At 50.8% G+C, this 26,717-nt stretch overlaps 1 protein-coding gene across 2 annotated transcripts in view; it reads right to left on the minus strand.

Annotated features, from left to right (window-relative positions):
* Positions 1 to 376: 376 nt before the first annotated feature.
* Positions 377 to 26,717, minus strand: part of AHCTF1 (AT-hook containing transcription factor 1) — a 1,132,528-nt gene continuing 1,106,187 nt past the window's right edge. For both annotated transcript variants that reach the window (XM_078649035.1, XM_078649034.1), the window contains 2 exons: positions 24,340 to 24,428; positions 377 to 835 (listed from right to left, as the gene is read on the minus strand). In XM_078649035.1, the coding sequence (XP_078505161.1) occupies positions 637 to 835; positions 24,340 to 24,428 (288 nt within the window). In that variant the 3' untranslated portion in view covers positions 377 to 636. The remainder of the gene's footprint in view (positions 836 to 24,339; positions 24,429 to 26,717) is intronic.

The raw sequence follows: 26,717 nt of genomic DNA on the forward strand, positions 1-26,717 counted from the left end.
TCCCCTTCCTGAACCGTATCGATTTCAAGAAGCTCTCGAATGCCGAGAGCAGCGCATGTGCATTGCTATCGCCAGCCGAGACCTAAAAAGTACTCATTAATGTGGAATGAGCGGGCAGTTGAAGTTTCGCCAGTCAATTTCTGAAAACATTTGTTGTATTTGTGTTTCCATTTTTAGAGACTTTTTCATTGGTGAAGTTTCAACTCATTATGTTGGCCTTAAATAAAAAATTTATGGAATTCACTTTAAAAACTGGAACAGTCAAAAAGGAAGCAGTAAAGTTATTACGTTTGTAGGACAAAGAACTGTATAATGTTAAAAAGGACCTACTAGTAGCAGCAATACAGCATTTGTATAGAAAACAGAGTGAAGAAAACATGTTTGAAGTATACATCTTTATTTAACATTTCTATAAGCCATAGTTACATATTTTATAAATGTATGAAGGGTCAATAAAAAACTGCCTGACTGAACTCCATACGGAATTCTCTCTTTTGAAATCATTTATGAAATTTTACAATAATTTATATAAATTATTTTCTCTCCAATATGATTTTTTTTATTCAACACAATTGAGGACATGAATTTACAAACTGTGGCGTACATACAAACTGTAAAACAAAAAACGACACACGATCATCGCATCTTCCTACGGGTGACTGGCTTTGTAAAAGCAGATAGCAATCTTTTCCTGTTTCTTCGAAGAGTCCTCTTTTCTGTGCCTTCATCAGAAGATGCTTGAGCTTTGCTGCTTGCTTCTGTAGCTGGACTAGGCATGGGTGATATAAGGTTAACCTCCACTGGGGGTGGTGACCAAGGAACTTTGTCTGAAGACCTAGAATACATAAAATAAAAATAAAAATGTTGATTAGTCACAAGATCTGAAATATTCCATAGAAATTGCCAAGTTGGGTGGTTAAATGAGATCTTAGTACATAACAAACAGTACTCACCTTTTAAACTTCTCATGTCACTTCCAGGAAAGCCCTCACAACAGTACATCACAATTTATTATTTTACTGCTGAAGTAATAGTACAGGTATGCATTCTTTAATCACGACTTTTTCGAACTCTGCACGTTCACAAAGGGCAGAATTATTTATAAAATGCAAGTTTGACTCCAGGTGAAAGGGTTAGAATCAGCAAATACTGCAGAAATTCTTAAAATTTTAGATACCGGCAGCGCATAGACATTTGAACCTAATTCAATCCTCAATCCACAGGCAAAACACTTTATTTCTCTCTTCTTTAACATGGCAGTACTTATTAAATCCTTAAACCCTGCGTTTTCAGTCAACTGTGAATTGTTCAGTAGCCTCCTGTTGCAATAAATACGTTAACAAGTTACTTACCTTTGGTAACGATAAATCTGTAAGAAACATAGGTCCATTATTGATTCCTTACAACAGAATTACCACCAGGCATCAGACGTGATCCGGAAACTTTAGTGTTAGCAGTACCCCTGCGCGTTGGAAGGTGGCATTGTTTGACTCCGCGTTACTCATTGGTGTCGTGGTTGCCGGGATGACGTCGCGGTAGATACAGACGCCGCCCTCGCGCGCTGACGTCAGTTCTGTACACGACTTTCCACGCTAGAAGCACAGAGCCATGCAAGACACTGACCACTGGTGCACTAAACTAGGGCCCTGAAAGGAAGTCCTTAACCCTATAAGTCAGTTCGCAGAACGGGAAGGATGGGTGGGGCGGTAAGGAATCTATAACTAACCCATGTTTCTTACAGATATATCGTTACTGAAGATAAGTAACTTGTGCATCTGAAAGAGACTGTTAGTTGTAGTTTCCTTACCTTAGAATAGCTATCCCAGCATTACCAACCCGGAGGTGGGTCTGCAAACTAAGTTCACACCAGACCTGGAGAACTGAAAGGTCAAAGAAGCCGTCTCTCCGGACTTGGCTGTGCAGGGATGCCCACGTGGCTGACTGGCAGAGGTCACTGAGGGGGACTCCTCGTCCGAAAGCAGTAGTGGATGCGGTCGTCCTGGTAGAATGGGCGTGCAGTCCTACTGGAGGCTCCTTTTTCGCCAAGGAATAACAGATTTTAATGCAAAGGACGACCTATCTAGAGATGGTCCGTTTTTGCACAGCCCGACCTTTCTTGGCATGCACATAACCAACAAAGAGTTGATCGTCAATCTGGAATTCGTTTTGTACGATCCAAATAGAATGATAACGCAGGTTTTGGATCCAGACAGTGGAGTCTCTTCTCCTCCTTAGAAGGATGCGGGGGCGGGAAGAAGGTGGGCATATTGTTTGTCTGTCTTATGTGGAAAGAGGTAACCACTTTGGGAAGAAAAGAAGGTTTAGTTCGAAGGAAGACTTTGTCCGGATGAACAACCAGGAAAGAAGGTTTAGAAGAAAGAGCCTGCAGTTCACTCTCCCTCTGAGCAGAGGTGATGGCAACCAGAAAAGCAGTCTTAGGAGTCGAGAGGACAATTATGTAATGGCTCGAAAGGAGCACACATGAGGTATGTTAGAAACAGATTCAAGTCCCACTGGGGCATTACGAAGGGAATAGGAGGAAAGAGGTGAGTAATGCCCTTAAGAAATGTATTTACAATAGAGGACTTGCAAAGAGAAGGCTGATCAGGAAGCCGAAGAAAGGCCAAAATGGCCGAAAGATAGCCTTTGAGGGTGCCCAGAGCAGAGCCCTGTTGGGCTAAAGAAAGAATGATGAGGAGACCCTCTGAAAGGGGGGCAGAAAGGGGACCCACAGCCTTTGCCGTGCACCATGCCACAAATCTGTTCCATCTAGAGGCATATACTGTTTTAGTGGAGGGATGCCTGGCTGGCAAGAATACATTAAAGACTTCGGGAGGAAGGTCAAAAGCTGTCAACTGTTGCCACCCAAACTCCAAGCAAGGAGGTGGAGGCTGGAGAGGTTTGGATGGAGAACCATCCCCTGCTGCAGGGACAGAAGATCCTCCTAAAGGGGCAGTCTGATCGGAGGGTCGATGGTCATGTGCAATAGCCCGGGATACCAGACTCTTTGTGCCCAATCCGGAACCGCAAGAGTGACTTGGTCCCGGTCGCGCTTGATATACTTCAGCACTCTGGGCAGAAGTGGTATAGGTGGAAAGTGGTATAGGTGGAAAGGCGTATAGTAGACTGCAACTCCACTCGCGATGAAAAGGGTTGCCGAGTGCCGCCTTGGAAATTCCAACGTGCATAACTGCTGACATTGCGTGTTCTCTTTGGTGGCAAACAGATCTAACAAAGGCTCACCCCACTGGTGAAAAAGACCTTGCACCACCTCTTAGTGAAGATGCCATTAATGATCCATCATGCACCTGTGGCTGAGTTTGTCCGCCCTGGCGTTCAGGGAAGCTGCCAGGTGTTAAACCACCGGAGACATGCCTTGATGTTCAAGCCATGTCCATAAGCAGAGAGCCTCTTGACATAGGGTCCATGACCCCACCCCGCCCTGATTGTTGCAGTATCACATGGCGGTGGTGTTGTCTGTGAACACATGCACTACTCTTCCTTTGACAGACGGAAGGGCTGCCTTCAGTGTAAGACGAATTGCCCGGAGTTCCAGAAGGTTGATGTGGAGCCTCTGATCTCCGCCTGCCCCATCCCTGAAGTGACACATCTGTCTCTACTGTAAAGTCTGATTGGGGAAGGGAGAGGAATCTGCCACTGACCCAATCCTGGTTCATTAGCCACCACTGCAATTGATGTGCAGTGCCCTCCGAGATCTGAGCAGAATCGGAAAGATTCCCCTGATGCTGTGCCCACTGGAGCTTCAGGTCCCACTGCAGAGCCCACATGTGCTACCTGGCATGATCCACCAGCAGGATGAAGGAGGCCATGAGGGCCAGCAGCCTCAGGCCCATACTCACCAAAACCCTGGATAGAGGCTGAAACATTGAAATCATAGCCTGAAAATCCAGGACTTGCTGCTCGGCAGGTTAAGCCCGAAACTGCGCTGTATCCAAAACCGCTCAAATGAAAAGGAGCTTCTGAGAGGGAATCAGGTGGGACTTCGGCACGTTGATAGTGAACCGAGTGAGTGCAGGAGTTCTGCTGTAGTCTAGAGGTGGGAGATAACGGCCTGGGGCGAGCCCGCCTTCAACAGCCAGTCGTCGAGATAGGGGAAGGATGGAACGCCTGATCTGTGCAGATGAGCTGCGACCACCGCCATCACTTTTGTGAACACCCGAGCAGAGCTGATAGGGGAGCAAGGTAAACTGAAAATGCTCATGGCCTACCGTGAACCGTTGGTAACACCGATGGGCAGGCAGGACGGGGAAGTGAAAATAGGCGTCCTGCAAGTCCAACGAGAGCAGATAGGACCTGAGCTAATGTTAACATTTTGAACTTCTCCTTCCGTAGAAAGCAGTTGACATCCCTGAGATCCAAGACAGGGCGCAGGCTTTGTCCTTCTTGGGTATCAGGAAGTAGTGGTAATAACAACCACGACCGTCCTTCTGGCACAGGAACACGCTCTATAGCTCCCTTGGCCAAAAGAGCCGTAACTTCCTGATGGAGAAGGGCCAAATGATCCTTTGAAATGCAATGGAAGGTGGGTGGCATGGAGGGTGGGGTAGTCTCAAAAGGAAGCGAGTAGCCCTTTAGGACTATCTGCAAAACCCACCTGTCGACGTGACGTTATGCCAGTGGGGGAGGTGACTGCGAATCCTTGGGCCCACTGGCATCTGATGGGCCTGAAAGGTCGGACTAGGAAGGTTTGGAGGCTCCTGCAGAGGGGGGAGCAGGTGGACTAGCCCACCTTCTGCCCCCCAGAGCCACAAAGCTTGGTCCCACATCCCCGGCCGAGCAGAGCCTGGGTAGCTTGCGCAGGCCTGTGTCTCTGGGTGGAACGTTGTGAGGCACCTCTTCTGTAGCCACGAAAGCAGCGAAAAGCAGACTGTGCAGGGCGAGAGGTGGTAGCGAGGCCCAAGGATCTGTCCGTAGCCCTAGAATCCTTACATCGCTTGAGCGCGAGCACCCAAAGGGCATGTCCAAAAGTATAGATTGGACATCACCCGAGAAGCCAGTGAATCTCAGCCAGGCGTAGCGTCTCAGGGCTACAAACCTTGCAATCGTCCTGCCTAGCGAGTCGGCGGTGTCCAGCCCACATCGTATGGCGAATTTCTCTGCATCTCTACACTCAGACATTGCACAGGAGAGAAAGGCATGGGTCTCCTCCGAGCACTGTGGCAGCACCTGAGCAACCGTATCCCACACAGAGTGGGTGTAATGGCCCAAGAGACTTGCGCTGTTCACCGACCTCAGTCCTAAGCTGGTGGAAGAAAACATCATCCCAAGATGATCCAGCCACTTGGATTCCCTATCTGGTAGAGCAGTAGGGAATTTGCCTTTGGAATTTGAGGCTTGGACCACCAAGCTCTCGGGGGTAGGGTTTTGGGCGAGGAAAATAGGGTCGCCCGGGGCCAGGCGGTGGCGTCGGGCAATCATCCTATCCACAGGAGCCCCTGTGCTGGGCTTGGGCCAAGTGCCAAGAAGGATGTCTGTGAGGGCCTTATTGAACGTCAGCAGGGGCTCCGAAGAGGCTACTGCCGGTTGAAGCACCTCGGTCAGGAGGTTGGTCCTGACTGCCACTGTAGAAACCTCAAGGTTCAAAGCCTCAGCCACCCTACGCAACAGCACAGCGTTAAGAGGTTCCCTCCTCATAGCCAAGGTAGGGGGAGAAAGCATGCCAAGGTCTGGAGAGGTGTCCAGACCACTGGCCTCACCAAACTCCTCTCTCCAGTAAGGTTCTTGCAACTGGTCTGTCAAGGAGTCAACAGACCCCTCCCAGTCCTCCTCACCTTCCTCTGGTTGCCACTCAGGGCAATAGGGAACACCAGGGTAGAACACTGCTACAAAAGTACCGGCCGGCGCTGGACCACGCCAGTCACTCTGAGTCTAAGTCGAGGAGGAGGCCGGGTCAACGCTGGCTGGGGACACAACCGGCATCAGAGGTGTCGCCAATAGAAGTGTTGTAAGGTCGACCAGCGCCTATCCTGATCCAGGCCTGGATCATTGGGGACCCTGTGGCGCCGGGGCTTAAGACACCATTGAATGCCTAGAACCCCCAGCTGAGTCCGCGGGGCCCGAAGTAGCGCCAGCGGAGTCTGGCTGCCTAAAGATGGAGTAGAGGGCTTTGTGAAAACAACAAAGTTAGGCAGGGGTTGCTCCAGCTCCCGGGAGGGAGGGAAGCTCAGAGCCGACCCAGTAGGCTCAGTGGAAGGAGCCGAAGGACGACGACCTTCCGCATCCTGCGTCGCGTCGGCCGATGGACAGGGAGAACGCGAAGAACGACATTGCTTCTTCGCCTTCTTTTTGTGCTTCAACTCACCCGAAGACGAATACTTCGAAGAGGACTGTTGGTGGTGACTCTGTGACTGGTCCTGTGACCTCCCTCTCGACCGTGACCTCGAGCGGCGCGGAGCTGACTGCCTGACCTCCAGAAGCTTTCAGGACTGCTCACGCAAAAACGTTGGGTACATGACCAGGCAGTCAGAGCACAACTTCGGGTCGTGGTTGCACTCCAAGCACCACAGGCACACATGGTGCGGATCCGTAACCAACATCATTTGTGACAGGAGTCACATGGTTTGAAGCCGGTCCGCCTATGTGACACCCCTGTGCACCAGGAGTCGAACAAATCAAAAACAATGTTGACAATAGTCATAAAATGACTGTCAAAGAGTGACTAGAAGTACAGCTCGCTCCGGATCTGCGCTGGCTGGCACGGAAAAAGAAATCACTAAAATAAGCGCGCAGGGCGGTGTCTAAGTAGACACCATGACGTCATCCCAGAGCTCACGATGCCAACGTTGAACGCGGAGTCGACAGACGCCACCTACCGACGCGTAGGGGTACTGCTCCGAAAAAATGTCTCCGTATCCAGTCTGACATCTGCGGGTAATTCTAAGGTAAGGAATCTATATCTAATAGTCTCTTTCAGATAAATATTCTCCCATTCCCACTGTGTAAAGGAGTGACCTAGTTCGGACTCCCAGCTTCTCTGGCCCAAGAATTTATTAACGGGCAGGGGAGGGCGAAGGAGGCAGTAAATATCGGATATAAGGTGAAAATCTGAGGTTTTGGATAGCAGACACCCCTCAATGGCGTTGAGCATGGGGTCGAATCGTGGGGTGCCTCACCCAGTTTCTGATCCGATGCTACCAGTATCGTTCGAATTCAGGGATGCCTTGTTGTAAGCAGAAGTCCTGCAATGACAGGGGACCAGCTTCATCGAAGAAATGCCCGATAGATTTACAGCCCTCCTGTCTTCACTGAGCGAGGGCCCCAGAGTGAAATCAGGATTGCCAGCTATGGGCATCAGCAGTGATGAGAATGAAGTAATGCCCCTCCTCTCAGCTATTTTGTCCCATGCTGCAAGAGGGGCCTGCATGATGGGAGACAAGTATAGGCTTCTGGGGAGGAAGGGAATCTCCCACAGGGATTGTCCCACCACAACCCGATCCATGGAAAGCCAGTTTTTTTCGGATACAGGACACAAACTCATCAAAATCCTAAGGTGCACAGCCCAGTAATACCAATGCAGATTCTGCACCCCCTGACCTTTATCTTTTGGGGCCTGTAACAGATGTCTTCATGCACGCCAGGCCTCTTATCCGCTTATACAAAGCTATCGATCTCCTGTTGTAGAGTGCAGAGAGACCCGGGTGGGTGAGGGGGGGTTCCACCAGGAGGTGCATCTTTGGTAGAATATAGCTATCTTTACCACCACAACTAGGTCCAGCCAAGAAAGAGTGTGTGGTCTCCAGCGGTGCAGGTCCGCTTGTATTTGCTGAAGTAGGTCTGTATAATTAAGGGACACGAGTTTTGAGTGTTCGCTGTAACTCGAGATAGGGGACGGAGGCTCATTGAAAAAGGCAAGAGCGTTGTAACTCGGAGAGCGTGGAGGCCCAGAGTGATAAATTGAGAGTTTGGGATTTATGGACGTTGACCTTAAATCTTGCCGCCTGGACGAACAGCTCGAGTTCAGCCATGAATGCCGGGAGGGAGATTAAGGGAGCCTCCAACCTGGCCACGATGTCATCCGCATATAGACTGAGCGTATGCTTGTCCCCCCCAAAACAAACCCCAGATATAAGGGGGTCGTTGCGTATCCTTTAAACCATGGGCTCCATATACAGGGCAAATAAGAGGGAAGACAGCAGACAGCCCTACCTCACACCTCCTTCCCAATCTGTAGAGGTACAACAGTTCACTCGCACCGTAGCCGAGGGCAGTGTGTAACTGCTCAGGACCCACTGGATAAACCGATTTGAAAATCTAAAGTGTCAAAGGATTTCTCTCAGGTAGGGCCAATGAATCCTATTAAACCCCTTTTTTTGCGTCAATAGATAGAAGCATGCATTCTGCATCAAGTCGTTGTGCCTTCTCAATAAGGTGGAGTAGCCTTTTCATATTGTCACCGCATTGGCGATTGGGGACAAACCCCCTTGGTCCCGATCTATCAAGCCAGGCAGGAGAGGGTTCAATCGCGAGGCCACGATCCCACTGAACAGCCTAAGGTCGACGCTCAATAAGGAAACTGGCCTATAAGAGGCGTAGTGGCGCTTGTCGTTGCAAGGTTTGGGTATGACGGCAATAGAAGACCCCCAGCATGGTTGGTGCGAGTGCGGAGGAAACCCAGACAGTATTGCAGATTCTGATGAGTATGGGGGCAGGATGATCAGAATGTCTTATAAAAAAAAAGCGCAGGGAACCTGTCGGGCCAGGGGATTTAATTTTTTTCTGGGAGATAGTAGACTACTTCCTCAACCCGAACTGGGGAGTCCAGAATCGCAGTTTGGTTGAGTGTTAGCCTGGCAGTCGCGACTTCCAGAAGGTAACAGGTCGATCATCTGTGGGGAGTGCCTGTGCTGTGTAGAGGTTTGCAACGAATTGGCGGAATGCCTCCGCTATATGTTATGCAGGTCCTCAGTCTGTTCCATCCCAGATATATCAACTGTATACGATACCCCGGACAACTGTTGCTATGCCCGCAGCATGTTGGATATTTATAAAACAACAGTGATCCTTAAAACATTTTGTAAAAACATTTCAATGAAGTATAGCCAACAATACGTGCTATATATTAAAAAAAAAATGTCCAGCCGGACACGGAATTGTAATCAATGCGGTGTATGAAGGAATTTTTCAAGAACAAACAATACAGCGGGATACACTCCTGTATCCAATACAAGAAAACAAACAAATAAACAAGGATGCTTTAGGTCAATAATAATACATAACTGAGCTATCCAAAATAGTTGACACACACGAATAGAACACAATGGTAAACTGTGTTTAACTATATAAGTGGTCGACTGTCTTTTCTATGCACATATGCACACTTGGCTCTCTAATTGCCACACAACATACCTCCTTGCAATTTCAAGTGAAAGGCTTAGCACCACCTCCTCAAGGAGAGTAATTTATGGGTCCTACCGATCACTTCTGTTCCTCAATTGTCTTCTCTCTCTTCCTTTTTCATTAAGCACAGTTCTAAAACTTTAAAACTTCTCAAGAAGTCCTACTCTGCATGGTCTACTTTTAATTATGATAAAACGATACTGGATGTTTCCTCCTTCTAAAGTCATCCTTGCCTTTGCTCCCTTAATTTCTCCACAGGCTTGCTATAAATATTTAGGCATATTATACTTGCAGTCCTGATGATGATCCCATTATCTGTTTTTTAGGGATCGAAACGCCGTCGACCACTTATATAGTTACACACAGTTTACCATTGTGTTCTATTCGTGTGTCAACTATTTTGGATAGCTCAGTTATGTATTATCATTTACCTAAAGCATCCTTGTCGTCGTTGCCGGAAAAACTCTTGTTTATTTGTTTTTGTTTGTTATGTTTTCTTGTATTGGATACAGGAGTGTATCCCAGTGTATTGTTTGTTCTTGAAAAACTCCTTCATACACCGCATTGATTAAAAATCCGTGTCCGGCTGGACACTTTTTTTAATATAGTACATATTGTTGGCTATACTTTATTGAAATGTTTTTACAAAATGTGTTATGGACCACTGTTCTCCTTCCACCCTTCTTTCTCTATCTCCCTGAACGGGTGGTGGGGTTGCTACCCTAGGTCCTTAATTACCTGTTGGGTTCCCTTGTCTCCTTCAGACTAAGCAGCATGTTGGATAGCAGCCGTCCACATCTGTTACCCCCAACATAGAAGGTATATCGCAACTAGAGTGCTGCATGTTTTGCCCAGTCCAAATCAAAGTCGGACAGCTGAGTGTGCGCTGCCTCAAGCTGTCGCCAGATCCGGGTGCACCTGTCAGTTCATGGATACGCTACAGCTCCTGGACTTGTCGTGAGAGTTGGTCCTGCTTGTCCCTGCATGTCTTATTATCCGCTGAGGCAATCACGATAAACTTCCCCCTAATCACCGCTTTCAGAGCTTACCAGTTAGTGGTGACTGAGGTCTTGGGGTAGGCGTTCATGTCAAGGAAGTCCATAGAGCTGTGGTAATCTGCTGAACCACAGCGTGGCGATGTAAGAGTGAATCCAGGAGATGCCAGGTCTTAGGAGGGGGGGCAAGTGGATGGAATAGAAAGCATGAGAGCGACAGCTGCGTGGTCCAACAATGAACGTGGCATTATTTCGGCAGCTTGCGTGTAAGATACAATACCAGAGGTGCCCAGGAATTAATCTATCCTCGCCCAGGCCTTATGGGAGTGGGAGTAGAAAGTGTAACCCCGGGCGTGGGGAAGGAGAGCCCTCCAAATAGCTATCAGGGCCACCTCCTCAAGGCAATGTGTCCTTCGCATAAGAGAGCACTGGACTACCCCTGACGTAGGGCTGAGCGGTCCACTGCGTTGTCAAAGACTATGTTAACGTTGCCCCCATCAGCAACAGCTGATCTGTCGACCTTGTCACCTCTGTCCGATGCAAAAAGTTCTCCCGACCATCGTTTGGGGTATACACTGATCCCACTGTAAAGTTGTGTGAGCCTAGCAAGAGTAAGCTAATGACCTGTCCCTGATTTTTCTAGGGGGGGGGGGGGGGGATTTGATGGCACAAGATAGAGACCCTGACATCATGAAGCAAGTGGCACAATGGTGTGTCGGTAAAGGCAACCGCTCAGAGGAACCAAGGGGTGGAGGGAGTCCAAACACCCAGAAAGAAACCCAACAAAATAAAGACAATCAATGTCCTGGGCAAGAAGCCCTATGAGAGAGTGGTGAAAGAGGCCAGTGGCACCCCACCCCACCACCCGTTCAGGGAGATTGAGAAAGAAGGGTGGAAGGAGAACCACCTCATGTCAGAAATAGTGATTGGGAGATGTGGCAGAAATCAGGGTTGCGGGTTGTAGAAGTCTGCGCTGAGTGATGCCAACACCGCCCAGCGCTCCCTAGACATTGTCTCTGGATCTGGGTGGAGCCGAACAGGAAAGTGTCCCTCGGTCTCCAATCTGTGAGTTCCCTAGCCTGCGCTCGCCGTACCTGCCGGCGCGGGGACCGCTCCGAGGATTCAGATGGGATGTCCAAGAGACAGCAGGCCTCTTTGAGTGAGTGGAGCTGGTGGTCTTCCCATCTGAGCGCAAGGGTTGTCCCCAAGAGTAGGGAACTACGATGGAGTGGAGGTGGGATGTAATTGGACGGAATGGCCTTTGTTTTTGAAGAGTGGATGCGGCAATGTAAAGGAAGAAAGTAGGTTTGTGTACCCGGCCCGTTTAAGGATGCGCTTCTTCAGCTGAAAATCATGGGCACAGGTGAGGATGTCTGCAAGGGGTGCTGGTGGAGGCCTTATCGGACCAACGCGATTGTCAAGCTTGATCTCAAGATCGAAGTGGGCCTCTTCAATCACTCGGAAGAGGTCACCCACAAAAAAGGCGATATTCGGGCTCTCTGCTCCGTTCGGGATCCCCTGAGGCTAATGTTATTATGGCGCGAGTGGTTCTCTAAATCTTCAGCCGCGCCAGAAGGTCCAAGTGCTGGTCTCGGAGGCAGAGTATCTCCTGCAGGAGTGGTTTGATCTCTGTGTCCCTACTCGTGCACAGCTCCTCCAGTTTCCACCCTGTCCTCCAATGCGTCCACATGCCGCCTCCTCTCTCGGAGATGCTGGGAGAGCTCCTTCTTCATGGATTGTAGGTCTTCCTAGAGGGAAACGAAGAGCATTCCTATGAAGGAATGTGTACATAGAGTTTCGGAATCCAAGGACACAGATGGGTCAGGCACCGGTGGAGAGCCCTCAGCATGAGAGCTGGTGTGCTTGAGGAGCAAAGCTTTTACTGAGCAGTCCTCCTTTATCTTGCTCGCTACCATGTGGGAGGAGTATAGAGTGAAGCAATGGAAAGGGTGTGCAGTGGCAGCTAGGAGTCCCTGGTTATGCACACTGTGGGGGCCCACTGCTGTCGATAGGTAGTGACCACTCCTCGTCAAGTGGCAGACGGCTCCCAAGCTGGCGCTAGGCCAAAGGAGCAGGCCAAGGAGTCATGTTGCACCCCCAGCAAGATACTAGGTGTGGCGTGGAAAAGCAATGGTGGTGGGGGCCGTCAGACCCCAGCAGCTCATAGCGAGCCGCATCGGACTTGCAGGCAGGCCCCCAAGGTACTCTGGTCGGGGCAGGATCCAACCTCAATGGTACGCAAAGTCAAAGGCTGAAGGCCCGGCACCACCTCCGGGCGCCAGGGGACTGGAGCAGCACCGGGAGTACAGCGCTGCCTCCCAAGAGGCAGGTCTCTGCATCTGGTGGAGATGCTTGTAGGCCCCACAGCCTGGGGCTGTAGGCGTGGCGTCCTAGGCAGGAGGTCAAAACGCGCAGGCTGTAGTGCTGAGTCATCAGCCCTGCTTGCTTCCCCAGTGGCATGTCCTTTCAAGGAGTGCAGCGAAGGAGAGTCTAAGATGAGGGATATGATACCCAGGTCCCAGTAGGAGTTGTGGCCTACGGGGGCAATACACAGTTGCACTGGCACAGCGGGCAGGCAGTGAAGGGAAGCGTGGGAGGGCACTCTGTTCATCCTGGTGAAATCAGGACCACTAGTCAGAGGGGGGGGGGGGGGGGTGGGGGGACCCCAGATCAGCATTGGTGGGCCACCCGCCAGCCCAGGGACACAGAGCAGGGAGGAACGCCTCAAGCGTACTCAGCCCTGCTCCGAGAGGGTCCGGAGCCACAGGCTCTGCCTACATCCTCTCTCTCCTCCTTTCAAATCAGCTCCAGCAGCAGGCGCCCCAGTCGTAGGGGCAGCGGGAGCGGCTACACTCCACCAGCACCCTAATGCGGCTTCGTGGACAGACTGGAGACACAAAGGAGGCCCAGGGGGTGGACACAGTCTGGCACAGCCTTGCCTGCTCGGAGGACAAAGCACCGCCCAGACCAGGGATTGCAGGCCCCATGCAGGCCAATTGGTACAGTGCTTGGCCCGGCTTGCCTGCTCAGTCAGTCTGCTATCTCCTTGGGTTTTCGCCATACCAGGCAGCTTCTAGGTGCAACGGCCGAAGTTGCGGGTCAGGTGTAGCGTCATGGAGGTTCCCTGGTCCAGCTACTCAAGGCGTGGCGGATGTGCCCTGTCAGTGGGATGAAAAGACGAGAAGGCACGTCTTGCCCATTCGCCATCTTAACCACGGTCTCCTACATTATATATATATATAAAAAGGCATTGTATTGCAGTATATAAAGGTTCTACCCCTGTGTGGGACACTAAAGAACAAGTTACTTACCTTCGGTAACGATATATCTGTAAGAAACATTAGTAGTGATGGATTCCTTACCTTAGAATTACCCCAGGCGTCAGACTGGATCCGGAAAGTTTTTTCGTCAGCAGTACCCCTGCGCGTCCGAAGGTGGCGTCGTGCGACTCCGCATCCGTCGTTGGCAACGTGGTCACTGAGATGACATGGTGGCAGCTACGTTGATGCTACCCTCGCATGCTGACATCAGTTCTGTACACTACTTTCTGCACCAGGAACACAGAGCCATGCAAGATACTGACCACTGGAGCCTTGAAACTAGGGCCCTGAAAGGGATGACCGTAACCCTAGAAATCAGTTCGCAGAACGGGGAGGATGGGTGGAGCAGTAAGGGATCTATCACTACTAATGTTTCTTACAGCTATATTGTTACCGAAGGTAAGTAACTTGTTCATCTGAAAGAAACACGTAGTGATAGATTCCTTACCTTGGAATAGATACCCCTGCAATACCAATCACGGTGGTGGGTCTGCGTACCATGGTCACACCAGGTAGTCCCGGAGAGCAGAACAGCCAAAGCAGCCGTCTCTCTGGACTTGGCTGTCCAGGGAGTAAAGCTTAGTAAAAGTGTGCAGCGAGGCCCATGTAGCTGCCTGACAGAAGGTCATGTAAGGGGACACCACGTCCCAACGCCGTAGTGGCAGTTTCGCCCTGGTGGAATTGGCACGCAGCCACAACGGAGGCTCCTTCTTTGCCTGGGAATAAAAGGCTTTGATACACAAGACGACCCATCAGGAGACAGTCCGCTTGTGTACGGCCCGACCTTTCTTGGCGCCAACAAAGAGCTGGTCATCCACCCGGAACTGTTGGGATTCAGGTAAAAGGAGAGCGCACATTTTGGGTCCAGATGGGGGAGCCTCTCTTCAATCTCTGGAAGGATGCGGAGGCGGAAAGAAGGTGGGCAAAGTGGTTGTCGGCCCGATGTGAAAAGCAGTGACAACTTTTGGCAGAAAGTATGGACGGGTTCTGAGCACAACCTTGTCTGGATGGACAGACAGAAAAGGAGGTTTACAAGAAAGAGCCTGGAGCTCACTCACTCTCCAAGTGGAGGTGATGGCCACAAGGAAAGCAGGCTTTAGAGTTAAGAGACGTAGAGGACAGTTGTGAAGAGGCTCAAAGGGAGCACACATCAAATATGTGAGAACCAGATTCAAGTCCCACTGTGGCATCACAAAGGGAATAGGAGTGAAAAGGTGAGTAATGCCTTTGAGGAATCAATTTACAACAAGGGAATTGCAGAAAGGTAGCCCTTGAGAGTGCCCAGAGCAGAGCCCTGCTGGGCCAAAGAAAGAAGGACCAAAAGGACTTCTGAAAGAGGGGCAGAAAGGGGATCCACATCCTTTGCTGAGCACCATGCCACAAATATGTTCTACCTGCAGGCATATAACAACTTAGTGCAGGGCCGCCTGGCCGCCAGAATGACATTACAAACTTCAGGAGGCAAGTCAAAATGAATCAACTGCAGCTGATAAGTCTCCACGCAAGGAGGTGGAGATTGGACAGGTTAGGGCAGAGGACCGTCCCCTGCTGCTGCGACAGAGGTCCTACCGAAGAGGCAGTCGGATCCGGGGATCGATGGTCATACTGAGTAGCTCCAGATACCATACTCTTCGAGCCCAGTGCGGAGACACAATAATGACTTGGGCCCAGTCTCACCTTATCTTCTTCAGCACTCTGGGCAGAAGTGGTATAGGCAGAAAGGCATACCACAGACCGCAACTCCAATCGCAACAAACAGCGTCGCCGTGCAAGTGCCGCTTTGGAAATTCCAACAAGCAGAACTGCTGACATTGCAAGTTCTCTTGGTTGGCGAATAAATCTAACCAAGGCTCCCACACTGTTGAAAGAGACCTTGCCCCATGTCCGAGTGAAGGCGCCATTCGTGATCCACCATGCACCTACGGCTAAGTTCATCCGCCCTGGTGTTCAATTAACCTGCCAGGTGTTGAACCACCAGGGAAATGTCCTGATGTTCCAGCCGTGTCCAGAGGCGCAGAGCCTCCTGACATAGGGTCCACGACCCCGCCCTGTTTGTTGCAGTACCACATGGCGGTGGTGTTGTCCGTGAACACCTGCACTACTCTTCCCCGGACAGAGGGAAGGAATATCTTCAGTGCAAGTCGGATCGCCCAAAGCTCCAGAAGGTTGATATGGAGCTGGGACTTCGCCGGAGACCAGAGGCCTCTGATCTCCGCCTCTTCCATGTGACCGTCCCATGTGACCGTCCCATCCCAGGAGGGACGCATCCATCACCACTGTGTGCTCCGGTTGGGGAAGGGAGAGGGATCTGCCATGGACCCAATGCCAGTTTGTGAGCCATCACTGCAACTGTCGTGCAGCGCCCTCCGAGATCTGTACGAGATCAGACAGGTTCCCCTGATGCTGAGCCCACTGGAACTTCAGGTCCCACTGCAGAGCCCGCATATGCCATCTGGCATGATCACCCAGCAGGATGCAGGAGGCCAGGGTCAGCCTGACCAAAACCCAGGAAAAACGCCGAAAGATCGGAATCAGAGACTGAATATCCTGGACTCGAAGATCGGGAGGATAAACCCAAAAGAGCGTCGTATTCAGAACCGCTCCGATGAAGAGGAGCTTCTGAGAAGGAATCAGGTGCGACTTCGGCTCATTGATGGAGAACCCCAGCAAATGCAGGATGTCAGCCATAGTCTGGAGGTGTGAGACGACTGCCTGAAGCCCATCCCGCCTTCAGCAGCCAGTCGTCGAGATAGGGGAAGACTGGAACCCCTGATCTGCGCAGATGAGCTGCGACCCCCGCTGGTAAGGCCAAAGGGAAGCACGGTAAACTGAAAGTGCTTGTGGCATACCATTTACTGCAGGTAATGACGGTGGGTTGGTAGGAAGGGAATATGGAAATATGTGTCCTGCAGATCCAACGCTACCATCCAGTCTCCAGGGTCGAGGGCAGACAAGACCGGAGCTACAGTTAACATCTTGAACTTCTCCTTACGGAGGAAACGATTGACGTTCCAGGGGTGAAGGCCCTTGTCCTTCTTGGGCACCAGAGAGTAATGGGAATAACAACCACGACCTACTTCTGGTGCAGAAACGCGCTTGATGGCACCTTTGGCCAAGAGTGCCACAACTTCCTGTTCAAGAAGTGCCAAGTGATCCCCCGACATGCGGTGGTACTGGGGTGGCATTGCTGGAAGGGCAGTCTCGAAAGGGAGGGAGTAGCTCCTTCGGACTATTTGTAAAACCCACCTGTCCGTAGTGATGGTGCGCCAGTGGGGGAGGTGATGGTGAATCCTGCCGCCCACTGGCGTTTGATGGGCCTGAAAAATCGTACTAGGAAGGTTTGAAGACAGTGGTGGTTGGGGTGGAGGTGGCGGTGGACTGACCCGCCCGCTGGCTCCCTGACCCAGCTCGGCGTGTCCCACGTCCGTGCTGGGACTGTTGCTGCACAGGCCTGTGGCTCTGAAGCGAATGTGTTGGGGCGCCCCTTCCGTGGCCCGAAAGGCAGAACCGGAGGAGGGCGAGTGGCCGAAAGACCCAAGGACTTGGCCATAGCCCATGAGTCCTTAAAACGCTCCAACGCACTATCCGCCTTGTTGCCAAAAAGACAAATGCCATCAAAGGGCATGTCCATGAAAGTGTTCTGGACATCCCCAAGAAGCCAGTAGTCCTCAGCCAGGCTGTCGTGGAAATCGCTCTGCCCAGCGAGTAGGACTTGGACGATGAGCCCGGCTTTGGGTCTGACGTAGAGCCTAGCTCCAAGCTCGGCGTCGTTGACCCCGCCCTCCGAGCAGGAAGCCGCACAGGGCTATGCGTTGACGGGCAGTGAGAGCCTGGCGTTGCCGGCATCGAACCCACCTCAGTCGTCCGCGCAGGAAGCCTCACAGGGCTATGCGCTCACTGGCGGGGTGTGCTAGAGCGACAAGGACAGTCTGGGCCACGGCCCAACATCGTCGCCTCTGGAGTCGGTGCACACAACCCTGGCCGGGGAAGTTTCCGCCGACTAGGGCCCGGCCTGAGTCCCCTCCGCCTCTGTGGGGCCCGAAGGCGCGCCAGGGAGAGCGGGGAACTCAAAGTAGGCCTGAAGAACCCAGGAGTAGGACTCCATTTGGGCACACGTCGCTCCAACTCCTGGGAAAGGAGGATAAGGAGGAGGTGACCTCCGGGCGTCCGTACCTGACCCCGTACGAGGAGTGGGCACCAGCAGCACGCTATGAGAGGTGGACCTCAGTGGACGCTTGTGGCTCCCCTTACCTTTTTTTGGGCGCCAGTCGCGGAAGCGGCCTCGGGAGAAAGCCCCTCTTTGGAGAGGAAAAGCGGCGACGAGAAGAAACTGGTCCGGACAGTCACGCGGCTTCATACTGCGTTCCCGAAGGGACTTCGGCCTCATCTGTTGACAGTAGCCGCATTGCTTGGAATCGTGGTGCACACCAAGGCACCACATGGAAATAAGGTACGGGTCAGTGCCAGACATCTGACACGCACAGGCCTCACAGGCTTTGAATCCGGAGGGCATTGCTCACTCTTCCGGTACGACACCAACGGTGTCGAGAAGGCCCAAAAGTAGGCCAGGAACTGCTGGTTTCCCTAATCCGCGCTGTGATGCGGAAAAGAAGAAAACAACGTCAGGACTGCGCAAAATGTTCCGGACCAGTCTGACGCTTGGGGATATTGTAAGTTAATGAATCTGCGGCTAGACGTCTCTATCAGATAATCATCTTCCCAAACTGTTTCAGTCTCTTCGATTCCCTATTAGAGGGTGCGGTAGGGAAGGTGCTTTGGAACGTGGAGGCTTGGACAACCAAGCTCTCAGGGGTGGGGTGTTGGGAGAGGAAAATGGGGTCGCCCGGGGCCGGTCGATGGCGTTGGGCCACGTTCCTATCCACAGGAGCTCCTGTGTTGGGCCTGGACCAGGTGCCCAAAAGAACATCAGAAAGTGCCTCATTAAAAGGCAGCAGTGGCTCCGCAGAGGTAGCCGCCGGCTGAAGCACTTCTGTCAGGCGGTTAGTCCTGACAGCCACTGTAAGGAGTTGGAGGTGGAGTGCCTCGGCTGCCCTACACAACACCACTGCATAACTTGCACCATCCTCCGTAGCCACGGTAGGAGGAGTGAGCATGCCAATGTCAGGAGAGGTGTCAATACCACTGGCATCCCCCAGTTCCTCTGCCCAGTCTGGGTCATACTCAAACTGAGCTGTGTGAGGGTCCTCAAACCCCTCCCTTCCTTATAAGGCTGATGAACAGGCCTAAAATAAGGAGGCAAGACATAGGGATAGAAATCCCCCGTACCGGCTCTGTGTCCACATCGGGGCTGAGACTGGGGGCGACGTCATCCGGTGCCACGGGCGATGTCGGAGGTGGTGCCGGTGGGGTCGACGTCGGTGGAAGTGTCACGAGGTCAACCAGCATCGACCGGGATCCAGGCCTGGATCCTTGGGGGGCCTGTGGTGCCATGGCCGAATCTGACAACGATGCTGGAGCTGCCGACAGTTAAGGGGGAGGACCCCCCCAGTCGGGCCTGCGGGCCAGCCTGCCCAAAGAGGCGAGCCATGGCAACCAGAAATTCCTGCAGCTGGGCCGTAGTCGCCGACGGACACAGGAAGGGTGGGTAGGCCGACGGCAACACTGTAGGCTCTGCCGGAGCCGCGGGGGAGGCACCACTTGGAGTAGTATTACTGGATAGAAACCGCTGCGCATGTAATCATGTGGCAGTCACGATTTAGTCATTGTAATCGTCATGGGCACATTTGTCGAACAATTTTTTTTTCACTTTTAGATTAATTAGTTCAGGGTGCTGAGTTTAGTAACTTCCACAGATAGGTCTGTTTGGTGTGTATAATGAAGGTGTATGAAGCCACATTAGTATTTCGTTAGGACTGAATTTGCTCTTGTGTTATGTCATTTCTAGAGACCCCTGATGAAGGGTCATCTTCGACCCGAAATGCATTGGGCATTGATAAAGTGTTTGGATTTCATTATACAAATGAAGGATGATTCAATGTAAAGAAATGAAAAAATATCAATACATTGTTGATGTAATCAGAAGAAAACTTCACCAAAGTGTCATTTGTGATTAGAAGGTCACATAACATTTTTGATGAGAAACTAGCCAGTTTCAAAGATAAGGTACACTCATCAAACAGGGATTGGTTTTCCAAACCTGATACTTGTGATACAATACGTTTTGCAGCACTGACAGACACAGTGCCAACGATGGAGTAGCACAAACTTTAACCATGGGAGAAAAGATAGGAGAAAAATTGAATTGATAACACAGTACTACTTATTTAGTAGACCCCACCTGAAACTCATGAGTGGTGGAGGTTTATCAGCTCCAATCCGCTCCACTGCCCATTGGTTTAGGGCAGAAGGGGTACTCTTTAAAAAACAAAAAAACAAAAAAAAAAACATAATTCCATGGATTGTGTTTAAGAACAGAGCTCTTAACACCATGAGAGCCAACTAGAATCAAGACAACAGAGAAGGCCCCAGCTGGTATGCTTGCAATCACGAATACACCACCAAGGCTATCTACTTGAAAAGCAACACTTTGTGGGTAAAGCAGAACGAGAATGCTGCCAGCTAGCTTGGTACCATGTTTGACATTGTGAACACGGCATTTAGGCAGAAGTGAGCTGCTTCTGCTTTTTTCAATAAAACCTTCCTGCAAATGGGTAAGAGGATGGGGTGGAGAGAGCAGGTGCAAAAAATCAACCTCCAACCTGAGGGCAAGGCTGGGCTATACAACTCCCTCTCCCTTAAGCAAAGTGAGAGGGAGAGAAATATTCTCACTATACCCTTGGGTTGAGTTGGGATAGGAGAGATTCAAAACAAAAAACTGCTTACTCTTAGGCAAGGGAAGCAGGACCCTGTAGACCCCCCCCCGTCCTGGCCGAGAGGTGTAGCAGGAGCTAATACATCTTACCTTTGGTCAAGATAGGGGTTGGGGGATGGTAAGAATCATGAGGCACAGGGTCAGACTGATTTGCATATGGCCATGTCTGAACTGGGGTGGCCGAGTGAGCTAAAGAATGGTGATGAATTAAACCCAGATCAGTTGACTGGGGGTGAGTGTTTGATTTGCTCAAACGCTCCGTCCATCATCCCCTTTCGTATTGCTTTGTTCGCCCTAAGTGTGGCAGGGTATGCTCAGACTTGAGTCCCTTGCTCACTTGGCCACTGGATTCAAGATAGCATGGCTGATGAGGATTATGAATCCGAAACCGGTCCCAGGATGCTTGTTTCCGGTCCAGGGAAGACATGGCTTGGCAGTTCGGGCTGGACTGTTCCCATGAGGCACAGGGTCAGACTGATTTGCACATGGCCATATCTGAACTGGGGTGGCAGAGTGAGCTAAAGAATGGTGATGGATTAAACCCAGATCAGTTGACTGGGGGTGAGTGTTTGATTTGCTCAAACGCTCCGTCCATCATCCCCTTTTGTATCGCCCAAGAATCAAATACTGGCATGTAGGTCACTTTACCATGTCCTTAACCTCCCGTGGGCAAGGTGGCTGGTCGAACACAATCCTTCTCAGCAGCTTGGCAACGCTAGGTATGAATATGTTCACCCCCTGACAAACTAGTTACTCTAGTCGCAGATTCCTTCATGTAGAATTATTCCCAGGCGTGAGACTGGATCTGGAAACTTTTTGCCACAGCATCCCTGCACGCCGGGGGCAGGGCGAGTCCACCCATGCGTCGTCCGTGTACGTGACGTTAGCGAGGTCACATAAGCCTCACCCCGGCGTGCCTACGTCAGTTTTCGCGAAGCCACCAGGCAAAACTGTGGGAGTAAGGGAACAGTGTGCGAAGAGTAGACAAAAGAGATAGGAGGCAAGCGCACCATTAAGGAGCAGCGCAACACTGCAGTATCCAAAGGCAGAGGATCAATCAGCCACTCCCGAATGTTTTCAGGGAACACGTCGTCCCGAAGCCAAGCATGGCGACGGAGGGCGACTGAGTAAGCCATGGCCCAGCACCTCGGAGAGGTCCAGAGAGGAGCAGAGAACAAAACGTCGCTAGCTCCCGGCCATCCAACGCATGATGCCATAAGTCCATGTGAACAGTCTCCTGGGAAGCTGCGGACCCCAAGGACTCAGCAGAGTCCCACAAACAAGAGGAGGCCCTAGCCAACACATATAAGATCTTATGGGCCCGCAGGGCAGCGCTGGTCGAGGCAAACATGTTGCGCCCCCAAGAGTCCAGCCAGCGGGCCTCCCGGGATGGCGGAGGCAACAGCAGCGGCAAGGAAGGAAAAGCAGTCCGCAAAAGTGGACTTGAGGCAGAGGGATGGAGGGAAAGACATGCCTGGTCACGAGGCGCTGGAAGGTGCCGGTGCAGAAGGTGTTGGTGCACCGGATCCCCTGAGGCGGGGTGCCTCCAAGCCCCCATCAGGGAGGAAAGGAGCAAACCCTCAAAGGGAAGCTACAGCTCCCTCCCACCAGAGCCCTGGTGGAGAACCTCCAAGAGATGGTCCGTCGGGAAATGAGCTCCAGGTCAGCCATGCGCAGGATACCCACAGCCATGGCACTGCGTGAGCGAAGGCCGCACCCGCCTCCGTAGGGCCCCGCGGTGGAGACAGCAGCTCCTCCGTGGGCAACGGCTGCAAACGAACGACGCCGACTCGACCTCCGGCGAAGCAGCCGCCTGCGTGGAGGAACGAGAGGGACCTGGGGAGTGAATCGAAGCCCTCCACCAGCCTCGGCCCAGGATGTGACTGAGGTGGCCCGGTGACCTATGCGACGGCGCCAGGGACGATTCAACCTCAGACGAGGCAGCCGCCTGGAGGAGGGTGAGGGGTCCCTGCCCAACCTCGACCCAGAGCGGGACGAGGAGGGCCCACTGAGCCCTGTGGCGCAGCAGGTGCCGGCACCGTGGCGGTGTCAGCTCAGCCGTGGACAAGGCCTCCGCCTCCCCAGAGAGCCGAGCAGGGCTTGAGGATGTGACCCGAGCCCTGGTGGCCTCCCGCGACACCACAGGGACTTCTGCTGGAGTTTGCGGCGAAAAATGGTACAAAAGGGAGTGGCGATGGACGGAGCATCTGAACCAATCAAACACTCACACCCAGTCAAAAGATCTGGGTTTAATTCATCACCGTTCTTCAGCCCACTCTGCCACCCCAGTTCAGCGGCGAAGCAGAAGCGCCGTGGTCCGAAGGAGGGGCCCCTGAGGAGTCGCACCCCAACAGCACCACATCCTCCAAGCCTGGATCTGAATAAGTCGGCGCCGGAGCCACCGCCGGGGAGGGCCCCGCGCAAGGCAAGGGGTCCGCCGACACCCCAGGAGGGGAAGGAGGAGGAGACGTCAGCGAGGTCTGAAAAGCGGATGCGTATGTCTCCATCTGGACTCTCGACGTCCCCTCACCGGGAAACGTTGGATAGGACGACGACATACACAGGGCTGCATCACCCGCGGAGAGCCCACGCCCCCGACAGGCCAAACACCAGCCCCCGGAGACAAACTGTGACACTTACACACAGGGAAGCGACGCTCTAGTGACATCGGAGAGGGGCGAGAACGACAACACCGGCCGCTTCTGAAGCCGTCTGCTGAGGAAGATCAAGGGTAAAAAGCCGACCTGGAGAGACGCGCTGAGAGTAGTTTCATCCGGCGCTCCTGCCGCGATTTCGGATTCAACTGCTGGCATGCCTCACAATCAGTGGTGCCGGGATCTTCCCCCAAACACCACATGCAAATGAGGTGAGGGTCCGTCGCCGACATAAGACGCCCACACGACGTGCAGGTCTTGAAGCCCAAAGGCATTCGCACACTGTTCCACCAAAAATAGATACAATGAGATAAGAAAAAAGTGCCCCAAAACAAGCCCGAGCAAGACTGGAACCGCGTTGCACACAGAAAAGGAAAAAACTGACGTAGGGCGCTGGGGTGGGGCTTATGTGACCTCGCTGATGTCACGTACGCAGACGACGCCTGGGCGGAGTCGCGTAGTGTCGCCCAGCACCCGGCGCGCAAGGATGCTGTGGCAAAAAGTTTCCAGATCCAGTCTCCCGTCTGGGGATAATTCTATGTGAAGCAATCTGCGGCTAGTAGTCTCTATCAGATCCTGGGGTAAATCAGAGGTGTATTACCCTTGTTTAGCCTTTAAATCCAAGCACCCCAGAAGGCCTTTTTCATTTTTTTTTTATCTCTCTCCAGATGCTCCCAGAGACTGGGGAGACGCACCAGAGCGGATGTACCTGAGCGGGTCGTTCCAAAGCACATCTACTTCTGCACAAATAATGAATTAAGCAATGTGCTGCAATTTAGCCAAGCTGAAATCTCTAAGAAGGCATCCTTCGTAACACATTGTGGGATTTTCTAGCACATTACAGCCTTTTGGAAATAGGCATTGCGGTTGCTCATTTTTAAAGAGAGTGGCAATGTCTGCAACCAATAAATGAAATATACATAACCCACACATGCCTAAGGGTGACTAAGATTTTTGCGTATGCTTTCCAAACTGCTCAGCGAAGAACACCAAGACCTGTTATACATAGAGCTATATCCTGGCAGGATTGTGTGAAGGAAATGTCAATGACAATATATAAAGATACTTTCCAAGGACTTAATACATGCTCGGTCTTGCTTTGTGGACGTATAAATTGCTTACGAGAATACAATGAATTATTTAAAAAAACAAATCTAACCAAAATAATGTGACATGCCTACCTGCCGCCTTTTGTTTTGGATTTGGGTGGCCTGCCTCTTCTCTTAACAGCCGGCTCATCGGAAACCTCTGTTTCCTGAATGAGTATATCCTACAGAAGAAAAAATAAAATAATTAATTCAACATAATTCAAGTCAATGAAAAACAGACACTATCATGTGTGTAATGTAATGTCTAGAGTCTTACCAATATGGCGATTCAGTGACCTTTCTATTAGGTCTCACCTGAGCCAGCACATGTGCTGCTCTGGCGAGACATTTAGTAGCAGTGTCAAAAGTGCTACCTTGCCGGCCACCAGCTTGCCACTTTATCCCGTTGCGCGCGCGTGCACCACTCGCGTTTTTTTATTATTTCATTTTTGGGAGCACAGAGCGCGTCATCGCGATCGCAATCACTTTCACTGTGATCGCGTTACTTTTACGGCCACGCGGCCTATGCTTGTTTAATATATTGATGAGTTTACCTTACAAATGAGTCAAAATGCCATTTTAAAGCAGGTGGTACATTGGCTAGTGCATTTAAACAGGAGAATGTTCAAACCGTTAAGTAAATGTTTTGCCCTGCATGTTATAATTGTGAGTACAATCGAGCAAGCCTTACAGAGGGTAAGGACTGTCCCTAGGCACTCTTAAATGTACAAAAGTGCGTGGTTAAATGTATACTAGTACTCCAGAGGTGATTAGAATGATAGTAGTTTTTAATCAGTTCGATTTTAAATTTTTGGCAAAAAGTTCACATTTCAATCATATTACGTCATATGATGGTACAATTTTGAACGCGAGTTTCAATCACAAATACAATGATCATAAAGAATATATACTCCAAAGGTGTAATAATCCCCGATGGATTTCGTGCAAGGTTGCACTTCTTCAGGGGGAATCTGTGTGAAAAAGAAAAGTAGCTGTAGGACGCTAAACAATACAGGAGCCAGAGATTCAGTGAGACCACAATCGAGTTTGTGAAGTTAATACCTATAAAGTGTGCCAAAAAGGAAAAGAAAACAAACAGGTACGCCAAAATTAAAAAACTTTAAAAAACATGCACATTCCGACGTTTTTAGAGATTTGGTTACGAAGTATTTAGAGAAAAAAGAACCGAATATATGGTGAATGACATGCAGGAAGAGTTAGTGCGGTGTCAAAACGAAGCATGAGAGTAACCCATTTGATGTCAACTCCAGTGGTCCAAGAGCGAGGGAGTGTTTAAAACGGAATACTTATCGTGCAAGAATGGGAATGACGGGTGATTGATGATATTATGATTGGTGTAAAAGTGTATGAAAAGAAATCATGCATTTATAGGGAAAGATTAAAAACTAATAAGTGCAAAGAAACTAGTGGCTGGGCCACTTACCGGCCATAGGAGCAAGGATTAAGCAGGCAGTGTCCCAACGGTAAAGTCCTGTCCGTGTAGACGGCAACCCAGAAGACGCCGAGCATGAGTACATGCTCCTTGATATTGGGTAAGGGGTGTGAACATAGAAAGCGGACTGTGATAAACAAAGCAACTATGAGAGTAACCGGTGACGCGGTCGTGAAAGATCGTGAAAAATGTTAATCAGGCAAAAATTGATCAAGTGAAAAATAGAGAGCTGCAGAACACCATAAACCAACAATGTAAAGCGTGTAGTGGAAGGATGATGTGTATGAGTGTAGAGGAATATGAATAGGAAAAAATCAGAACAAGTGTAGAAAAAAAGAGACAGTAAGAAAGGGTAAATACAGGACAATATGGAAAAACAATTAGAATAAAGAAAAAGCAGAGTGGAGGTAGAAATGAGAAAAGGGGTAAACAAGTGTGGTAAACAACACGCAGTAGGAAACTAAAGGTAGGACGAAGATGAACAAAGAGGTAAGCCAGCAAAAGAGAGATCAGGCATATATGGAACAGAATTATCATAAGTGACAACTATATTCCAGTCTGTCATTAAGTCCTTTCGGATGCAGGGCGTGAAGGCGATGTATCCAATATAGTTCACGCTGTAACAGATGTTTGTTATTGTCTTTGTGAATGTGTTTATCCACCACTTCAAGGATAAGGAACCGAATTTGGCTGGGATTATGAGAATGTTGAACAAAGTGAGCGGCAACACAAGACTTCAGGTTCTTCGTGCGGATGTTACTACGGTGTTCAGTCAGTCTTGTTTTAATTTTACGTTCCGTTTTTCCCACACATGGGAGGCCACATGGGCACTTTAACATGTACACAACATTCATTGAATCGCAGGTGGCATTAACTCGAAGATGTATGGGTGTGCCTTGAGTGGGGTGGGATAGTGAATTACCTAGAATAATGCTCCTGCAGTGTCCACGGTTGTGGCACGGTATAGTGCCTTTGAAGGCGTCATTTCCAGTGGTCAGAGGTTGTTTCAATAAAGATT

The sequence above is a fragment of the Lissotriton helveticus genome, chromosome 6, assembly GCF_964261635.1.
Source record: "Lissotriton helveticus chromosome 6, aLisHel1.1, whole genome shotgun sequence".
Classification (NCBI taxonomy): Eukaryota; Metazoa; Chordata; class Amphibia; order Caudata; family Salamandridae; genus Lissotriton; species Lissotriton helveticus.